General features: G+C 38.8%; 2 protein-coding genes across 7 annotated transcripts in view; one reads left to right on the forward strand and one right to left on the reverse strand.

The window, feature by feature from the left end:
* Positions 1 to 140: 140 nt before the first annotated feature.
* Positions 141 to 7,128, forward strand: napgb (N-ethylmaleimide-sensitive factor attachment protein, gamma b). The gene is made up of 12 exons (XM_042497760.2): positions 141 to 323; positions 592 to 659; positions 757 to 841; positions 921 to 938; positions 1,029 to 1,059; positions 1,153 to 1,262; positions 2,172 to 2,238; positions 2,326 to 2,396; positions 2,613 to 2,691; positions 3,510 to 3,589; positions 3,792 to 3,921; positions 5,190 to 7,128. The coding sequence occupies exons 1-12, from the start codon at positions 268 to 270 to the stop codon at positions 5,328 to 5,330; spliced, it is 936 nt and encodes a 311-aa protein (XP_042353694.1). The 5' UTR covers positions 141 to 267; the 3' UTR covers positions 5,331 to 7,128.
* Positions 7,129 to 9,187: 2,059 nt separating this feature from the next.
* The window catches only part of piezo2b (piezo-type mechanosensitive ion channel component 2b), a 104,788-nt gene continuing 93,141 nt past the window's right edge, over positions 9,188 to 20,834 (reverse strand). For all 6 annotated transcript variants that reach the window (XM_088085822.1, XM_088085821.1, XM_088085823.1 and 3 more), the window contains 12 exons: positions 19,829 to 19,961; positions 18,251 to 18,398; positions 17,959 to 18,170; positions 16,970 to 17,128; positions 15,772 to 15,919; positions 14,603 to 14,791; positions 13,627 to 13,719; positions 13,327 to 13,499; positions 12,259 to 12,378; positions 11,713 to 11,792; positions 11,106 to 11,310; positions 9,188 to 10,874 (listed from right to left, as the gene is read on the reverse strand). In XM_088085822.1, the coding sequence (XP_087941948.1) occupies positions 10,622 to 10,874; positions 11,106 to 11,310; positions 11,713 to 11,792; positions 12,259 to 12,378; positions 13,327 to 13,499; positions 13,627 to 13,719; positions 14,603 to 14,791; positions 15,772 to 15,919; positions 16,970 to 17,128; positions 17,959 to 18,170; positions 18,251 to 18,398; positions 19,829 to 19,961 (1,913 nt within the window). In that variant the 3' untranslated portion in view covers positions 9,188 to 10,621. The remainder of the gene's footprint in view (positions 10,875 to 11,105; positions 11,311 to 11,712; positions 11,793 to 12,258; positions 12,379 to 13,326; positions 13,500 to 13,626; positions 13,720 to 14,602; positions 14,792 to 15,771; positions 15,920 to 16,969; positions 17,129 to 17,958; positions 18,171 to 18,250; positions 18,399 to 19,828; positions 19,962 to 20,834) is intronic.

Raw genomic sequence — 20,834 nt, forward strand, 5'->3', positions numbered from 1 at the left:
GGCTTAAACCTGTACCATAGTTCTGTCAAATATAGAAAGATTGGGTCATGCACATATTTTTAATCAAACTCCCTCTGCTCTTACAGTAATCTGCAGCCAGTGTTTCGCGCTAGTGTGTATTTTGTCTGCGGCGGCACCCGTAGCCTGCGACATCGGATGACGTTGCGCCTGAGGAGGAGTTCCTGCTAATCCAAACATCGACGAAATAACGTCCACAGCTATTCATCGATAACAGATTCATTACACCTCATCGAGTCAATCATCAGCATGGCTGCTCAGAAGATAAACGAAGCTCACGAGCACATAGCAAAAGCCGAAAAATGGTGAGTCACGATTAAAAATGTCCCCGGAAACAGCAGCTTGTTTCACTCATGTTAGCTAGCTGCAAAGGCCACTGTGGCATTTTTACCAAAGGCTATGCGAAATAAACTGGCAGTATTTTGCACCGTCAGTTAGTAATAGGTGGATTAAATAGGTAATTAAGGAGCCACATTAGTGTTTAGTTCAGTTATTTGTTAATAGACGGATCACGCAGCTGATTCTGCGTCGCTTCAGCCGTTTATAATTTGCTCATCATCATGTTTTTTGCAGCTTAAAGACAAGTCTGACAAAGTGGAAGCCTGATTTTGACAGTGCTGCGTCTGAATACGGCAAAGCAGGTAACCTAAAAATGATCATATACATTAATATCAGGTGATAATTTAGCAGATATCCCACATTTTTGTTGCTAACAAACCAGCTGTCGTTTTTTTTCAGCTGTTTGCTTCAAAAATGCGAAGCAGTACGAACAAGCAAAGGATGCTTACCTGAAAGAAGCTGAATATCACACAGAAAACAAGGCGTATCCTCTCTGTACTCTGTCCACATCTGCATGTCATTACACTGCTGTCTGTTTAGTGTTTCCTTAACTCGTCCTGCAGGCTTTTCCATGCTGCAAAGTAAGTATCCTGTGTCACAACTCACCTAAACCAACAGCAAACATTTAAAAAACAATTATTATTACTATAAACCCTGCTCCTTTTCCTCAGGGCTATTGAACAGGCAGGTATGATGATGAAGGTGAGTGCACTGACAGTTTAAACATATATAAAATGCAGATGAAGGGAAAGCGTCTGTGGCATGGTTGTGACTGCTGTGTTTGCGCTGCAACAGGAACAAAAGAAGATGCCAGAGGCCATCCAGTACATTGAGAAAGCCTGCATGATGTACATGGAGAACGGGACTCCTGACACGGCTGCCATGGCTCTGGACCGGGCTGGAAAGTAAAGAAATATCACCACAGATATATATCTGCACCTAAAGGAGCAGTGTGTAGGATTCGTAGGATTTAGTGGCATCTAGCAGCGAGGATTACAGGTTGGCAGCAGCCCAGCACCTGCTGATGTGTGCTGCTCGCCTGTTTTTCTCTGATTACTTCACCCTGAAACACCGTGACTGACATCACTTTTCTTGTGCTGAGTCCATTCAGCATTTAAACCTCTGGCACTAAGAAAACTGATTACATTTCTTTAGAAAACACATCGTGAGCAACTTGTCACAAAAATTGCGAACAAAAAAAGGTTGAAAAAAAGACCTGAAAATTAGCTGGGGCAGATTATTAGATTTAATCATAAAACTACTGTAAAATATTCAGAAAACTATAATCATAATATAAATATAGCATCCACGTAGACTGATATTGATTTTTTTAAGCATTTTTTAAAAGTGACTAAAATTTGTTTGATATTAACCCCTCTGTGAGCGCGTGTGATACACCGACTGTACATCTCATACAGCCTCACTTCAAAAATCCTGAACGATTCCCTGAAGTCACGAAACAGTAGTGTAGTTTATTTATCATCTTACAATAGCTTTTAACTTCATACAATTCTATTAAGGCTTCAAAAATCATAAAAGCTGCGTTCATTTGAGAAGATTATCTTGCTGAACAAAACGTGTAAATATCAGAAACGTTTGTTTGCCACATTTTCTGCAATAATTCAAAATCTAATGTAAAAATCCAACAGGCTTTTTTGACAAGGAACCAGAGCGAGGCCAACTTCTGCACTCAAAATCTCAAGCTGTTCGCCTTAAACCTCCAACAGAGGGAATAGTGATGCGATGCAAGATTAGGTCAGGGGACAAAAAATACTTTCTTTCATCTAAAAACATTTTCTTTTGTTGTTCACCAGACTGATTGAGCCCATAAACCTTGAGAAAGCCGTGGACCTGTATCAGAAGGCAGCTGGCGTTTTTGAGGTGAAATTCAACAAAAGCTGAATCATTTCACAGATGCTGATTTAATTTCTTTTCACTTACACACGTCTGTGTTTTCTGTGTCTGCAGAATGAGGACCGCCTGCGTCAGGCAGTTGAACTGCTGGGAAAAGCCTCCAGACTTCTGGTCAGGTTAAAAAGGTAAAGATAAAGATTAGGTGGTCTCTTTTTTAAACACCAAAATCACTTAAAGCTGTGAACTCTGCTGCGTAATTAGATGCTGTCAAGCAAGCTGAAAGAAAACTTTGAGACCTCTCACAAATAAAGGTGTGACAAATGGACACAGTGACCCTAAATCTGTTCCTGTGTCTGTAAATAATGTAAAATCACAGCACCTGCTCTCCTCTTCCTCACCAGGCTGGACGAAGCATCAGTCGCTCTGCAGAAAGAGAAGAACATGTACAAAGAGATTGAGAACTTCCCCATGTGCTTCAAGGTGGATTACTTTTGTTTTTTGTTATTTAATTCCACATGCAGCTTTTATCAAAATGAAATCTGCAGTGAGTAAAGGTCGTGGCGTCTCTGCAGGGTGTTTAAGATTTCCTCTCAGCTCATCAGTACACCACCATAAACAAAAACTGTTTCAGTGTAAACTCAACACATTTTTAGGCCTCCGCGTAAAAATGAACACGATGCCTCAAAATCACCTTCAGGAATTTCTTCAAATTTGGGATCAACATCCACCTGGTCTCAGTGACGACCTGGTTAAATTTGGGTGGTCACAGGTCGGTTCAGTGTGACCTTGCATACATCTTGTTTTTCACGAACGTGATATCTCAAGAATGCCTTGAAGGATTTTTTTAAAAAAAATTTGGCACAAACGTTCACGTGGACTCAACGATGAATTCATTAGAATTTGGTGGTTGAAGGTCAAAAGTCAAGGTCACAGTGACCTCATCTGTCTCATTCTTGTGATCACTATCAAGAACAGCTCAAGGATTTAAAAAAAGAAAAATGGGCCAAATGTCAACTTTGACTCTATGATGAACTGATTACGTTTTGGCGGTCAAAGGTCAAGGTCACTGTTAACCCACAAAACATGTACATTAAAAAAACGCAGTTTTTGGATGGTTATGGAGTCCTGGGGTTTCAGTTGTTAGAAAAAAAAGCTGCAGGCTAAAGTTCCTCCCAAATGTTAATTAACTAACCCTGACCTCTGACCTCTGACCTTTTACAAATGGAAACTCATCCAAACAGATAGAAAGTTAACCGTTTCGTTCATATTAATCATACATACTGGTCCTTTTTTTTTAGAAAACAACTGCTCAAGTGCTGATTCATCTTCATCGAGGGGACTACGTAGCAGCTGATAAATGCGTCAGAGAAAGTTACAGGTATGTTTTTATCTCTACGAGGAGCCAAAGTTTCCTTGATTGGGAACTCCTGCGGTGAAACAGGAAATGCTGCTGCTTCGGTCAGAGGTTGATGTCGAAAGTCTCTTTTTTAGAGTTTGTTTACCTCGACGTTACCTCGCGTTCATGACGTGACACTTTAACCTGAGCATCATTGCCTGAGCTGCTGTTTGGTCTCCAACAGTCTGCCAGGCTACAGCGGAAGCGAAGATTCCGTTGCCATGGAGACGTTACTGCAGGGCTACGACGAGCAGGACGAGGACCAGGTGTACCGCGTGTGCAACTCACCTTTACTGAAGTACATGGACAACGACGTGAGTGCTGCTGTGGACACGTGAATGTGCGCCTCTTATTTGACCCAAATCATCTCAGTCTTTTTTCATTAATATTTGATATGTTAGTTCACTTTAGCCACATTAGGAGCCTGTCATATTTTTGTATTTTATTTGAAGCTGAATCTTTTTTTTTGGCGAGCACAGTGTTGACTGTGTTTTATTGATAAGTTGGAGATTTTTTTTTTTTTTTTTGAGTGCAAAAATAACATCAAAACAGAGCCAATAACAATATTGTATTTATTACATTACATTACATTAAGTCATATTCAAAGGTTTGGGGGGAAACTCTGGATGCAGCACAAAGCCACAAGGAGGTGTAATCCTACCTGCAGCTGACACTGAAACAGCCGATTTGATGAGCTTTTACAAGGTTTCTGATGGCTTTTTTTTTCTTGCATTAGTTCCCAAATACATCTAACATGTTAACACATTTCTATTTATTAGATTTTCTTTTCATTTTCAGGCAAAAGTCAAATTAGACACTAAACTTATAGAAATAAACAATAAAAAGTAGAGGGAAAACAAAAGAAATACAAATTTCATGACTTTTTGAGGCCTGGAAAACACGACTATGATACTCCAAGGCTTTTCAAGGTTTTCCATGACCACTGGAACCCTGTTTATTAGTGTAAATTAGTATCCGGCTCACAAGGAGTCTACAACCGCATGGTTCGAGTGACACCCTAACAGCACCGGGAAAAAAAAGTTAAAAAGAAACATGCAGATTTGGTTTGGGTCTAAATATTTTAACGCTCAAAAACTGAATCTGCTTCTTTAGGATTGTGTCGTTGTGGTTTGATCAGTCATCACATCTGTCATCACGTTTGATTCAAATGTTACTTATAGAAAAAATATGTAGGATTCAGATGATTTAGAGGCAGCTAGTGAGGATTGTGGATTGATGACGGGACAGGATCTGATAATGTGCGCTCACCTTTTTTCCTCTGATTTTAGTTTAATATCCGGAAGTTCAGGAGGTTGTTAGCAGCAGCTGAATCATCCGCAGAGGTCTCTTCACTCCAAAACACCTTTTTCCAACAGAGCTTAGTCTGTTTCAAACTCCTGTTAGAAGCACAGACAAGAACAGAAATGCAGAATCTTCTTATATAAAATATTCACACCTTCAACTTAAATTCTGTTTATGTTTGACTTCATAAATCAGAATAAGAAGCTGACTGTTAAAACACATTTTCAGGGTCTTTATAATCTAAAATCTGCTGACTCATTTTATTCCCGATGTCTCACAGTACGCCAAGCTGGCCATCTCCCTGCGGGTACCTGGAGGAGGAGGAAAGAAGAAGAAGGCTGCAGCTGCTCCACAAGGCGGCGCTAGCGGGGCGCCGGCTGGAGCCGACGACGAGGACGATTACGAGGGAGGCCTGTGTTAGCCCTCGGCCTCCAGAGCGCCCGCTCTTCCCGTCTGCTGCTCCACCACTGCACCCTCTGTGTACCAGTTCAAAGTCTCGGCAAACCCTTTCAGCTCCAAAGCCCAGATGTGTGGCTGTTAAATCTATAATTGTGCAAGAAATAAGAAAAAAACAAATAGAGTTGGTGTTGCAGAGGAGTTTAAGCAGCCTTTTTAATTTTCTTTGAGGTGGATCCTCCGTGTCATGAAAAATCTTCAACAGTGTATGAAAGCCTGTTGTATGTAAATGTTCTATGATTTCTCGTCTCTGTGAAGCTGTAAATTTCGCTCTTATTGTGTGCGAGTAGCGTCTTAAGAATAGGTATATTAAAATCAGAAATACTCTAAATGTGATGAGTTGATCAGTGTATAGGTGTTTATTTGTACAGAGTTAAATTATTCAGTATTCATGGCTGCAGCCTGTTGAAAATGTTACTGGAACAATATGCAATCAGTTTGTTAATGCATGTTTGGAATAATACCACGGTAAATCAAGAATTGTGATTCTCAATGCCTAAGAATGATTGACACGATTATCTTCACCATCAGCGGTTATTTAAAGAAAATTAGCAGTATATCTGATGGTGCAGCTTTTAGCCAGTGTAGACTGTTTTTTCAAGGTTTGTGTTATCCTTTACCTTAAAGGGATAGTTTGGATTTTAATAATATGAGGTTGTTATCGAAAGCGTATTACATACAGTAGATTTCAGTCAGCACACCTTTAGTTTGGAGAAAAAGGCTGGACATGGAAGCTAAGCAACGTACTGCTGTGGCTGAGGGTCAGGAAGAAAATGTATTTAAGCCAACTAAAACAATCAACATCTGTTTAAGTGTACACTATATTCAGAGTATTTTTTACTGTTTTATCTTTTTGTCAAACAGCCCGTTCCAATGGGAGAGCCCACCTCTGCTCTCGTCAAAGCCACCAGACTCCATTTAGAAAAACAGTCATTTTAGCTCGCTGAACACAGGAGCTGCTGGTCTAACCGTTACTTTGACCAGTTAGTTAGTTTGTGTTATTGTGTGACTTTGGTGAATCTGAACTAACTTATGAATGCTAAAGTCACACAGTAAAACAAACTAACTCTCTGTTTGAGGCAGCGGTGGACCAGCAGCTTCTGTGTCCAGCGATGTTAAATCGCTGTTTTTCTCAATGGAGTCTGGCTTTGAAGAGAGCGACACAACAGCTTCATTTTTCCATCGGAAATCGCTGTCTGACAGCAAGGTAAAGCAGTGAAAATACTGTCAATATAGCGTACACTTCAACTGACATTAATGGTTTTAGGGGGCTAAAATACATTTTGTTGCTGATCCCTCCACAGCAGCAGATTGTTTAGCTTCCATGTTCAGCCTGTTTGTCCAAACCAAAGGTGTGCCGACTGACATCTACTGTACGTAATACACTGACCATGGATAAGTACCCCATACAGACGCACTTTGAAAAATGCAAACTATCCCTTTGAACTAAAACATAGTCATGGCTGTCTTTATTTCATATTTCCATAGTACAGTCCTCTACTTAAAGGGAATAAAACATGAAAAAGGGACCATGCGATGATGCTTTCAGTGCATTTTCCCCCATTGATCTCCCTTTAAATGCTGAATTTGTGTTTTTGTGATTATCCTGTAAATGTGAGGAAAAAATAATTTACATGCCAATTACAATTATTCTGATACCACAGAGGTGATAAAGGGGTTGTTTACATTTTTTCTTGCATATTCTTCAAAAGCATATCTCCAAACTTTGCACATGCATCAATAAACGTTTCCATTGCGTGGCACTTTATGGTCTCTGTGCATTTTCTTAAACGAGTTAGCAGACTGATTTTCCGTATCAACGGGACTAACGGCGTCTGCAGATGTCTGCACCGAAATGGCCTCTGACAGACATGTAATGACTGTGCGGCTTCCTCCAAAGACCTATTTATGTTTGATGAGGCGACGGTAATGCTCTCTCCCTGTTAGGCCATCTTTAATGCACACACACATTCATGCTACTATTGTGACGTCCGCCCATCCTGAACGCATCCGTGCATTAGCGAGATCAAAACTGAGTGTGCAGAAATGTTGCCACTGGTGAAAATACGGTTCATTGTGTGAATTATTAGTAACCCAAAAAGTAGCTTAAAGGTTCAGTGTGTAGATTTTAGGGGGGTAAATTGGCATAAATGGAATGTGCTGTGTTTTTGTTAAGCTGTTGGTGTTAATATCTACATCGGAAGCGGGTCCTCCTTTATGGAGATCGACACACTCACCGCCACCTTTCTACAGAAGCCCAGAACGGACAAACCAAACACTGGCTCTAGACGGGAATATTTGCTTTTTTGCGTCGGCCACCATGATTAGAAACCCGTCTGCAACAAACAGAGAAACGCGTCAGAGAAACACTGATTTGTATCATGAAACTACTTTACTCAGTGTTTTTAGCGGTTTAACCCTTTGCAGCCTGGATCGACATCACTTTTCTTGTGCTGCATTCAGACACATTTCACAAGTATTTAAACCTTTGGACCCTCAGCAAAATGGTTTGATTTCTTCTTTGGAAATATGGGGGGAAAAGCAATGAGCAGCTTGGCACAAAACGTCCTGCAAATAGCAATATTTTGTAGATTAAGATTTTTTTTTAAACTAGGGAAAACATCCAGAAAATTATATTTATTATTATCATGATTACATATTTAAAATTATGTTCATTATTCATTATTAGTACCATTATTACTATAAAGAACTTTTTCAGGTCATCTCCATGTTTTGTTTTGTTTTTTGTTTTTGTTTTTTTTTTTACAAATTTCTTGCTAATTTTCGGGTCATTTATTCTTAAATTACTGATTTTTTTTTCACAGAAATCAAGCCAGTTTGCTAGGTTTCAGAGGTTTAAATGACCTGTTACTTTTGTTTTGAAGAGCAAGTAAACCCCTACGGATGATTCAGCTCTCAGTAAAAATCTGAACAATGAACACAACAAAAGTTTAAGCTGGTTGTAATCTCCAATCCTCACCACTAGATGCCACCAGATCTGCCTAAATCATATACACTTCACCCTAAAAGTCGTGGGCAAAGTATTTATGAAAATTGAATGTTTTATTATAGTATAATGCCTTGAGAAAATTTCCAACATTGGTGGTGCGGGCAGCTCATCTCCCACCTGCTAATGTGTGCTCACCTTTTTTCTCAGATAACATCCAGAGGAGCCGAGTAATCCGCAGAGGTCCTTTCCAGAACTAACAGACCCTATGATTAAAACCAGTAAAAACACGTTACAAATCAGTATATCTCCGACGGCGTCTGGCATGTTGCAGACGGGCAGCTCGACCACCACTTGCTAATCTGTGCTCACCCGTTTTCTCTGATAACTCCGTGTGTGCTCACCTGTTTTCTCTGATAACTCCGTGTGTGCTCACCCGTTTTCTCTGATAACTCAGTGTGTGCTCACCTTAATTGCTGATCCAGACTTGCAGGAGGCTTAAACCAGGAGCTGAATTATCCTCTTGCCGTCTCCGTCGTCTATGTAGATCTAAACAGCTCCTTCTAAGGTAACAAACAACAGCAATTCATATTTTCAGGTGATTACACCCTAAATAAAACACACTTATTATATTCTATCTCTGCCAATATATCCCCCTAATTCCTACAAATTGGACCTTTAAAGAAATATGATCGATGAAGTCCGCTGGTTCGTGTTGGAGGCCGTCTTCACACCAGAGGGTCTCTGCTTCAGTCAGCTGCAGCTGTTTTTCGTTTTTCATTAAAATCCCGTCGAAACACTGTTGACACAGATTCTGCAGCCGCTCACTCACAGTCCTTCTGCACAAACAAACAGCAGCTGAATGCAAAACTCGACACCTTTCCAGATGTTTTATTAGCAGATCTCTGGACCTCTATCATACCACATCGCCTTAAGCATACAGGTACAATTTCACATTTCATTCCACCGTGACCTGTCCCCCCTTAAAATCGTATGTACATGTAATGAAAATTAGACATGGCAATAATGAAGGTTTTTTTTCTATCATGCTACAATGTCCTTTAATGCATAGTTTGGACCAAAGGGCTTCGTGTCTCAGCCCTTCATGTGAGGAATCTTTTTTGTGTGTTTCTGCTCTTCGTGATGACTGAATGCACAGTGTTCATCAGTATGAATGTTAAAAACAGGTTCACAAGTGGTGTGCAAGAATCTACCGCCTGATGCACGTTACCCTGATTCAGAAACAGCCCTCTGCTGGTCTCGACTCAAGCCAACCTGTAGATGATTCAGAAACACGGGTGATTGGCAATTGAACGGTCCACAGCGATAAATTCACTTTCTTAATGCAGCCTGTGCAGTAAACGTACTCTGTATCAAAGTCCATCTGAACAATATCCACGTTAAATTTCATGCCATTTAAATAAATCTTTTCTACAGTCTTTTAGATCCATCAAAGCCTACATATTGGAACATATAACTCATACAATGAATATCTGTGAAAACAGCTCTTCCTGAGAAAGATATGTATGTAGTTGGTAACAGTTCATACAAACAAAATAAGGCAAGTAAAGATTGTCTGATAATGCTGCGTCTCTCAGGGGGCTCCCATGTGGCTCTGACCTTTTTAAAAAAAGGAAAATGTGAATGTTTCTTTGTCAGAACCGGTGTTTTTCTTTCAGTCCACATCCTTCAAAAATTTTGGAGGAACTCAATATTGCACAGTCCCACAGTCCAAGCGTTCCAGTATGGAGAAAAAACGAGATTGTGCTCATGTGGTTGTTTTTGTGCACTTATTTGTTGGTGGGAAGCCCTTAAAAGTTTAATGTTGCAGTCTCTCCGCCTGCTGTGTGATTTTGAAAATGTTAGAGGAGGAGCATGAAGAGCGATTTGGGCATTTGTGTTTAAAAACCTACCTTGTATAAGGGATTTTATAATTTAGGAAAATTGTCCTAAAACATTTCTCCGCCTCCAACTGGACACCAGCTGCTTATTTTATCCACTGGATGCCAAACTGAGCCAAGTTTTGTGAGATAAATACAGCACCGGCAAATCTGTCCTCAATAATATGACTGCAATTGTTGTTTTTCATCCGTAAACAGTAGAAAATACCAGTTTCTTTATAACTTTGGAGCTAACTCCGTATCACTGCCATCAGAGCTCAGTTGTAGAGGACAGAGTTGGTCCTCAGCTGACTTTGTGCTCCCTCAGCAGGCGAATCAGCTGCTCAGACCGTCAGAGCGACTTCCTGAAAAAGCGTCTCCTGTCTGTAAAGCCCTTGGCTTCATTAGTTGACGTCCCTTCGCTGAGTTTCACTGCGTTTTCTCTCGGGTCCACTTGATCATAGTCTCTGGGGAGCGGTAGAGGAAGATGAGTTTGGCGTACATGTCCTCCTCCAGGTCCAGCTCGCCTGTCTCTCGGACCAGGAAGATGTCGGTGCACAGCTTGAGGATTCGGTCCACGTTGGGCAGCTCCTCGAACATGATGGTGTGGGAGATGCCGCTGAAAAACTCTCGCACAAACTTGCCGATGACAAGAACCACAGAGGCGTACAAGCCCATGATCCTAGACGGGAAAGGGAGAGAGGAAATCAGACAACGCCTCATGCAAGAAACGAACAAATCTAATATTTTTGTTTGTATCCATGATTATATCTCATTTTGTTAGTGCTCATGGATTTCTGGGATTCACCAGTGTTGTCATATTTTTACTCTCCTCTTCAATTTAGTTAGACACACAAAGAAAAACCAAAGATTACTTTTTAATCCACACCAAACAAAATGTATCACCACATACCCATATCCAGCCAGAAAGCCCAAACTGGGCGGGCTGACTTGGTCGCTGAACACGTAGAGCTCCAAGCCGTAATCATACTTATTTTTCAGAGGCCTTTTTGGTATCGGGCCGAGCACCGTCTGGTTGACAATCCACCATTCCTGGCTCTGATTCGTGAAGGACTCACTTCGCTTCAAGGTCAAGCTTATGTTGAACATCTTGTCATCTACAAAGTTGAAGAATGAAATTTGTCATTCACGCCCTTCTTCAGCATGCACATTGGCAATATCCATTTTGAGGATTCAGCACCCAGTTTGAACAAGTTACACTGTCAGTGAGTGCATTGTGTTTGATTTTTACATTAATAAACGCACCCATTTGGTAAATTTTAAAGCCGCTATGTGTTGAATTTAATTGTGACATTAAAATCTCTGAGATTACTCTGATTACACGGTATTTCAATCCTGTCTTAGACTGAAAGTCTAAAGTTCTTATCATAGTGGCTATAAAAAATAGACGACTCAAAGCTTTAAACTTCTGCAAACACTTTAAGAATACCTGGTAAGTTATTAAAAAAAAACAGGTCCAGACTACACAGGTGATGATAATTATGATGTATGACGTTCACCTTCATAAAGCTGACTGACAGACTTGGCATCGGAGTCGCTGGGAGCTCGAATATAACGAGGGAAGATCTCTTTTAGGGTCCTGCAGGGAAAGGGAGGCTGTTACTTCTCCATATGTTGGCGCATCACAGTAAAAACACATTAACCATTTAAGTAACACTTAATTTGGATATTCGGCCACCTCCAGATAGTTTAGTGTTTTTGTAACATTTCAACAGCTTATTATTTGAGATTTACTGTTTTGCTTTATCTGTAGAATTTCATCCACGTGACGATTTAACCACATATTCTGATAATAATAACTTAGGTTGAGTAAATAAATTACTGGAGGAAAAACAAATTCGATAGATAATCTGTTAAACATCTACAGAATAAAACAAAGCAGCTGAACTGTTGAATCTCAATGGTCTATAAATTATCTGTTGACGACTATCCAAATAGTTTGACCCCGTAGCAATAATTATGAAGTTTTCTACTGTGATAAAAGTTTATTTAAATAACATGTTAAAAAGTATCTCGTCTGTGATTGACGTAGCTGAAATACTCACACTTGTGAGTTGCCTGCGGTCCCATTTAGGAGCTTAATGAGCTGCTGCTTTGTGCTTGGATCCAGACTCGTCACTCGTTTTCCTGACGCTATTTCCGCCTTGGCACCAAAAGTGAGGTTTCTGAGATCACAACAAGAGGGAGAACTTACAGAAATCAGAAATTTTAAGATTATTTTTACCACATCAAACTGCAGCTATTTGTCAGCACACTTTTTAAAATTAGAAATATTAATTGATTATTCAAATGTATATTAACTTATTTTGACATACACCAGTCTGTGTTAACAACCTTTCATTAACAAAAGTCCCACAGGATCGACCATTTTCACAACACGACCGAAAAATCATTCCGGGGGGGATTTTTTTTCTGGCAACACATATATTTTAGGGCAGATTTCATGTGTCACTGTCTTGTTTTCAAGCCCCTCAAAGATTTTGTGGGCTGTTTTTGGATTGTTGCAGCCTGAAATATCTGATTTCACAGCAGCTTTTCGTGTTCGGTATGAAACCACTACCCACTTCCTGTGAGGCGACGGGTTTACCAATACAGTACTGTACCGCCAAAAAAAACAATCAAAAATGTTTTTAAAAAAATAATAATAAAATTACACACCCACACATACATGTATATATAGATATATAATTTAAAAACAACCTAATGCCAACTCAAACTAAGAAAAAATAAACTAAAACAAAACAAAAAATAACTAAACTGAAAGAAAAACAAAAAAAAATATCAACTAAACTGAAACAAAAATCCACTCTGGAAACTGAAACTTATCTGAATTGAAAATGAAATAAAGAGGAATGAAAAACACAGAGCTATAGTAACGCCGCCTGGTATTAACAGCTAACTGACTTCACAGTGAACACTTTACTACTGTAGGAGTCTGTGATAACGTCAATTTTATGATTACATAATATACTACGTGGGAGAAGCACAAATAAATGTTTCCCTTTTTTTGTTGCACTGTGACGATCACAGTTCATCCACTTTCTTGTCACACAGATAAAACTGTAAATGGTTTTTGGAAAACATAAGGACAGGAACACTTTGTCGTGGCGTACCTTTGCACAGACCAGGACACAGTGATTGGGAAGTCCTCCTCGTCGTTGTCCAGCATTCGTATCAGGTTGTCTCTGCTGGGCGGACTGATGGTCCACAGAGAGTTGGAGCTGCCTTTCAGCTCGGCAATGATCAGATCTTGTGGCATGTAGCTCTCCAACCACTGCAAGGCTTCCTAACCGCAGCACAAAACCACACACACGACGTTATTTACACTTTAATATAACGTTTTTAAATAGTGTGCCAACATTATGAACACAACAAATGATATTTTGTTTTTGTATTATTATTCTCATACTTACGTCGTTCTTCCCATATCGACGCTTAAAGTTGTCAAATTCGGTTTCGTTCACAGTCTGCAGTTGTGTTTGCTGAGCGCTCATGGTGAAGATGGGCTGTGGGAGGAGGACATTGCTTCAGTGATTGCTCTGATTATTTCCAGTAACACAACGACATTAAACCCTGCAGCCAAAATACTCACAAAACACAGAAAACATGATAACAGTGCTCTGGCTTCTCTATCGCCTCACACACCACCCGAAATCACACACACTGATCAAAAAGTGACACTTCAAGACATTCAAGTAAAGACTTGGATCTGTATTCATGAAGCTTCAGAGTATAAAAAGTTACTCGGAAATTCAAAGAATGACGTTTTCTTAGGCTTTCCCCATAAAGTTAAGAATAGATTTCTGATTAAGATAGAAGTTATTCACAGAGCATTTTATCCCTTAAGGGAGCTTCTAAGGTGAAAATCTGTTAGGAATAAGAAAGGAGGACTTTTGAGAGGCTTAAGAGTTTTTTTAGCAGCAGTGGAAGAAGTATCCACATCCTTTTCATAGTAAAGAAAGTAAAAATAGTAATAGTAAGTAAAAGTCCTGAATTGAAAATTTAAATAAAAGTAATCAAGTATAATCAGGAAAATATGCTTAAAGTATTAAAAGTAAAAAGATCCAATGCAGAAAAAAAAAATCAAAATTATTAGAAAAAAAGGAGCAAAAACACCACAAAACTTATTTTTTATTTGAAAACAACACCCCCAAAAACTCAAAATAATTTCAACTTCAATCAACTTAAATGTTTATTAACAGTTGGCAGCAGTTATTTGTTTGTGAACTGACTGGTTAATTCATAAATAATAATAATTGTTTACTTTTGTGCTTTTGAGCTTTTGTGATTATATAATTTATGAAAGTATCTGGCTTTGAGTTTCTCAGTAGTGCGTTTAGCAAGCTTGTTTCTATTGAAATGATTTGATAAAACAAACTGTGTCCACACCTGAAAGCCAGCCAGGGTGATGGCAAACGACACGTCCAGCGGCGTGTTGACGACCCCGGCTACAGACTTAACCAGTGACATGAAGAGCAGCGGGAACCAGACGATACAGATCAGCAGCACGACAATCATCCCTCCCATCCCGTACTTCACCACCTTCTTCTTCTTCTGGCCTCGGGGCTGAGGATACCGCTGCAGGGGAAGATGATAAAGGACAGTGAGGATTTATTTAACCTTAATGGTAAAACAGGCCAGATGCATAAAACTCTGTGCAGAGTCACCAGTAAACTGTGTACCAACAGAGGCAGAAATATTAATGTTTAAAGCTGCACATGAGCCTGATTCTACTTATAAATCTCCATCATTGTGGCGACGTACAAGCATGAATGTCATTTCCACACCCACAGCTCAGCGTATATGGTATATGAAAATGCCCTTAACCCTTTGAAACCTGAGCAAAGTGGTTTGGTTTCTTTCAAAATCATGGGAGGAAGGCAATGAGCAACTAAAGAAGAAATGACAAACAAGTCAAAAAAAGGTGAAAAGTACAAGAAAATTAGCTGAATAATAATAATAAGAACAATAATAATAGATTCAATAAATACATAAATAAAACTTAAAAGAAAACAGAAATGAACAGGAAAAAGTGCATAAAAATAAAATAATTTTGTGACATAATTTTAAATATGTAATTCTGATCATTATAAATATATTTTCCCCTAGCTTTTTCCCCTAGACATTTTTCCTTTTTTTTAAAAACTGATTTTCTAAATCTACAAATTTCTGGCAATTTGTGGAACATTCCTTACTAAGTTATTCGTTGCCTTCGTTCCCAAAAGAAAACATCTTTACGGCTACATGTCTTCTATACCTATTATTACTACTATACTATTCATCATCTGTAGATAAATTATTTGGATCGGAGTTATAAAAGTAAAGATGGAGCAAAAACTGTCAGGATAGGAGCAACAGGAGGACTGACTGCTGGGGTGCATTTTTCACTATAGTGAGGCATTGAATTATGACATTTGTGGACTGAATAAATCCTCCTAATATTCAGCTCACTGCAAAAAGTGAGAGCCCCATCACAAAGGTAAATTTCAGCGAGCATTCCAGCATGACAGACTTTGGCTCTTGTTCTCACACTCGACTGATGCCGCAATGATAAACACCTTCTCAGACTCTCTCCAGCATTTGAGGATGAAGATGTGAGCGTAGATATCCTCCACACAGATCCAGCTGGACAGAGACAGAGAAGTGTCGGTCCAAACCCAGTCCATCACGGCCCGCAGCTCCGTCAGAAACGGCACCAGGCGGAAACTACAAACAACAGGCAAATCTTTATTTATCATCCTGCCAAAATGTGAGATGGAAAAAAAATCTGCTTCAGTAAATTCTTAATTTTGCCCAAGTTTTTGGTAATTGCATTTTGTTTTCACATACTGATAACATTTAGTGAGTTTGTGAGCACTTATTTTGTTACATTAATTACATGAGAATTTTAGATTTAAGTGAATGAATAATAATGACAGCTTTTAACAAGCACCACAAATTATTACATTAACATCAGTTAACTCTTTTAAACCTGGAACGACATCAGTTTTCTTTCTTGAAAAATGAGCAAATTGGTTTGATTTGTTTTTTTTAAAGCATGGCTAAAAAGACTTTTCCCACAAAGCACTAAAAATTACGAAACGCTCCTACAATCCGGGAAACATTCTAAAATGAGAGAAACGTTATAAAATACTGGAAAGGTTCCCAAAATCCGAGAAATGCCTCTAAAATCCGAGAAACATCATATAATTCAAGAAATGTCCTAATATCCTAGGAGCATCCTTAAATCTGTGAAATGTCCTAAAATCCTAGAAAAGTCCTTTGATCTGAGAAATGTCCTACAATCCCAGAAACATTCTAAAATTCTAAAAAATGTCCTAAAATCCAAAAAAGGTCCTAAAATCCTAGAAACTTCCTAATATCCAACAAATGTCCCAAAATCACAGAAACATCCTAAAATCCTAGAAAAGTCCTTAAATCCCAGAAATATCCTAAAACTCTATAAACATGTATGGGGCTGCTGCGACTGGCCCCCGGGCCTCCTTTTATTTTTCAAAAGTGGCCCCTAAGAACAGCAAGTTAAGTATCACAGCGTTAAAAGTAAGGAACTAAAAGTGATATATACAAATGGAGAATGCACAAAAGACCCAAACAAATATCTTGTTTCCACATTTTTGAAACAAATAACTCCAGGTGTGATTTTGTCCGTCTCCTTCCGTTCTCATAACAGCAGCTAGTTTTTCACCCTCCGATAAGACCTGAGTCCTGGACCTGTTTGCTCAGCTGGAAGAAATGATGCTCTCCAGTGTAACTCACCCTTGAAACAGGAAGAGGTTGACATAATTGTAGCTCTTGGTGAGGAAGTTTCCCAAAACTCGGGTGGGATATCCACAGCGGATCTGGTAGGCCGACAGCCCGAAGTAGATGCACTTGACAAAATACCACATCTGAGCGACTGTGTTCTCGCTGAAACGTCTACGAGGGGCAGAGAAGAGACAGTTTGTAAACTTGAAGAAAGAAGTTATTTGGTTCTGTTTTTTTTAAGCCCAAAACACACTTGAATGTTCATATTTTCAGGCTTTGAAAACAAAACAGCTCAAATGCAAAAAAAAGCTGGATTGAACTAAATTCTTTCAGCTGTAAAAGAATCATAATCACACTGTTTGAGACGGAGAACATATTTTAAACATGTTCTTTATTTAAATGGTAATAGACAAAAGATAGAAATGGCCTAAAGACATAAAGCCATAAAACCCAGGATTGAGGGCAATTTAAAATACTAAACAAATTAATCACTTAATGACTTATGATTAACCCTTTGAAACCTGGAAAGACATCAGTTTTCTTGTGCGTTCACACACCTTTCACACACATATAAACATCTGAAAGCTGAGCAAACTGGTTTGAGATTTCTTTTGAAAAAATGGCTAAAAACGCAATGGGCAACTTGGAAAGAAACATCCTACAAAGTGCAAGAAATTAGGAAAAAAATAATTTATTTAGAGAAATTCTAAAAAGAAAATAGTAGTCAGAAATAGTCCCGAATTTCAAGAAAAACAATATTATTATTATTAACTTTATATATATATATATATATATATATATATATATATATATATATATATATATATATATATATATATATATATATATATATATATATATATTTTTTTTATTTTTTTATTTAGGTTTTTTTTTTTTTTTTGCTTTTTTTAAAAACATTTTTCTTCCTTGTCTTTTTTTGGCCAAATTTCAAAGGGTTAAATGCAAAACATATCTGATGTGACATAAGATTGAGTTCTTACTTTTCTGTGACTCCTGGCAGGATAAAGAACATCCAGAAGTGGATGCCAAAGACCAGGATGACCTGGAAGATGACTTTGCCCATGACGGACTTTCTGAGGTAGAGGGCGCGGTCCACCACCATGGTCCCAAACTGGATCAGCACCATGACCAGGAAAGGTCCAGGCACCTGATCCTCGGACAGGGACGACGTGATGTCTGCAGCCGAGTGTTTCTAGAGGAGATGTAAATAAATATTAATTTCTGTCAGAGATTATTTTGTTGGATGGATTTAAATGCAATTTTAAAACTTACACCAAACGCCCAGAATCCGAACACAATGATGATGAAGTCAACTGTGTCAGCGAGGAACATCAGCACGTAGACGTCTGTGACTGCGCTGTACTCTGGATGGATCAAGTTATAGAAGAACTGCCTCATAGGAAGGTAGATCTCCAGGAACCTACAAAGAAATATAAGTAAAGTTACTGCCTTGCAGTTATATGCCTCCGCAATATGTTAACATGACGGTTGACAATGCTTAAAATATGCATATTTCTGCAAAAAAGCTGCAAATTCTAAAATGTGGAGGCTTCACCCACATCTTCATCCCTGCAGCACAGAATCTTTATACAATCAGTGGATGAACATTTGCATCTGGGGAGCATGGGTGGATAAATCTCCACAAAAAAGCCACATAAAACCTAAAAAGGCATTTTAGCGCGTAGGTTGCTACCTCTGAGCTTGTTTTTTTCATGCACAGCGATAAACAAAGTGTGTAGATAAGTCTGGCTATGCAGGATTAGATCCACACATAACAGTATTTTGGAAACAGAAATAAACAGGAAGTGTAGGTAAATCCTTATATATAATAATAATAATAATAATTTTTTATTTTTTAAAATAACTAATCTATATGAAATACATATTCCAGGTAATTTATACCGCTATTCTTCATGTGTCATTTGTGTCCATGTATTTTATTAGTGCTACTACACTTTTAAGGTCGTAGAGTAATTTTGAATGTTTTTTAAGTTTAAATTCAGAGTGAAGTTGCAGTATAAAATGTGTACTTGTAAACTTGCATGTCATTTAATGTCTGGGCCCCCTATTTACTAGCTTTCAACAGCTTATCAGGGTGTCCCATTTCACACGTCTAATTTTACTTAAAATCATGTTTGTAGCTATAATTTTATCAACTCTGTGAATAAACTGAAACGGACAAACTTGAACTGATGAATTCCATCTGAAAGAGGCACAGCCACAGTCTACGTCCTGCTGCACAAACTGGGAGCTGTGTGTTTGTGGCTGCTGATATTTTTTTCAAAATCTTGATGCCATAGTGTCATTAAGTGAGGCTCACAACGGCCTTTGTGTTGTTTTAAGAATGAAATCTTTGTAATAGAAATGCTGTTTGCTGTTATATCATTATTGTTTATTTTGTGTCCTCAGCCTGATGTTCTTTTGTTGTTGTAGTTCTTTTGCAGTTTTTGCTGTGTATCTTGGTCGGGACAAGTTTGAAAGTTAGACACCACTGGTCTTATTTTGAGAAAAGGTCCTTTTGATGCGTTTCAGTTACTGCTGCGGACGTAACATCTCAGAAACCACTCGCTCCATTGTGATTAAATTTAGAACAGTAACATGTTTTGGTCTGTTGCAGCACTTACAAAAATGACTCTGACCGGTCTGACGGGAATGCTGTAATTAAAGGTCTAAATTTAGACCTCTGAAAGGTTTCAGCTAATATGATTTTCCAGTATTTGTCTAGAATATTTGCTGAGAGGAGTTCTCATCAGTTCCCTCATAAAGTTACACTTCCTTGTATAATCTCAGTCACGACCACAACAGAAAACAAACAAACAACTGTGATGAACCAGCTATGCTTGACTGTACCGCCTAATGACGAAAGCTTTTCCTTTAAGGAGCTGCTCCCTCAGCTTCTCCATGATCATCTGTTTGCGGGTCTTCTGATGGACGCTGGCCTCGCTGCCGTCCTTGTGGCTGCTGTTGTGGGAAGCGGTACTTCCTGTGGAAATAATTTACATTTCGCACTGTAAATGAACCGTGACGAGGCGTTGAGTTGCTGATAAAGCTGAAATCCACAAAGACCTCATCGAAGAGGTCAAAGCTCGAGACCACAAGAAAGGAGAGCGTTCCTTCTGTTCATTGTTGTTATGATTATTAACCCTCTGCTATCACTATGGACATTTTTGTGCAAATTTTTCACTTTTTTTTGCAGTCATTTTGGCTGTGTTGGTGCATTTGACATGATTTTTTGTAAGAAGGTTTTTTTCTTGATAAATTTTGAAATTCCAATTTCAAGTTTTGTAATGGGTCTATAATACACTGTGCACACATTTAATACCCTTTAAGGCCATTAGGGACAAAAATGTCCACTTCCAAACTTCAACTTCAGTCCTGATCACAAATACAGACCTCGCAGAAAGGGGCACCTGTTTCACGGAGGCAATGACACCATCCACTTGCCGTCTAATATCATATTCTTTGCACGAAACGACAGCTTCACTGCAGATTAGACACACTGGCTTTGCATTCACAAAACCAGGTAGGATGAACGCATCCTTGTCTCTCCATTCTTCAATGAATGTCAACTTTCCTCTTTAGACTTTTTGATAGACATTTTCTCTTTGTTGGTAGCAGGTTAAATGTTTAGATAACTTCAGTCTGCACACAACATAATATTGTACATCCAGCACGCAAACAATTTTTTAAAAAAATGTAACGTTGTACAAGGAGAGGGTCCACCGATAATTCTGTAATACTGAGAGTAAAGCTGCATCAAGTAATTATCAGATAAAGCACATGGTCAGTCCAAGTGGGTATCTTTTGTGTAAAAATAAAATAATAGGCCACATTCAGTCAGTTATCTCATGATTAA

Source organism: Plectropomus leopardus, chromosome 12 (assembly GCF_026936395.1).
Source record: "Plectropomus leopardus strain MGB_pleo_1.0 chromosome 12, ASM2693639v1, whole genome shotgun sequence".
Classification (NCBI taxonomy): Eukaryota; Metazoa; Chordata; class Actinopteri; order Perciformes; family Serranidae; genus Plectropomus; species Plectropomus leopardus.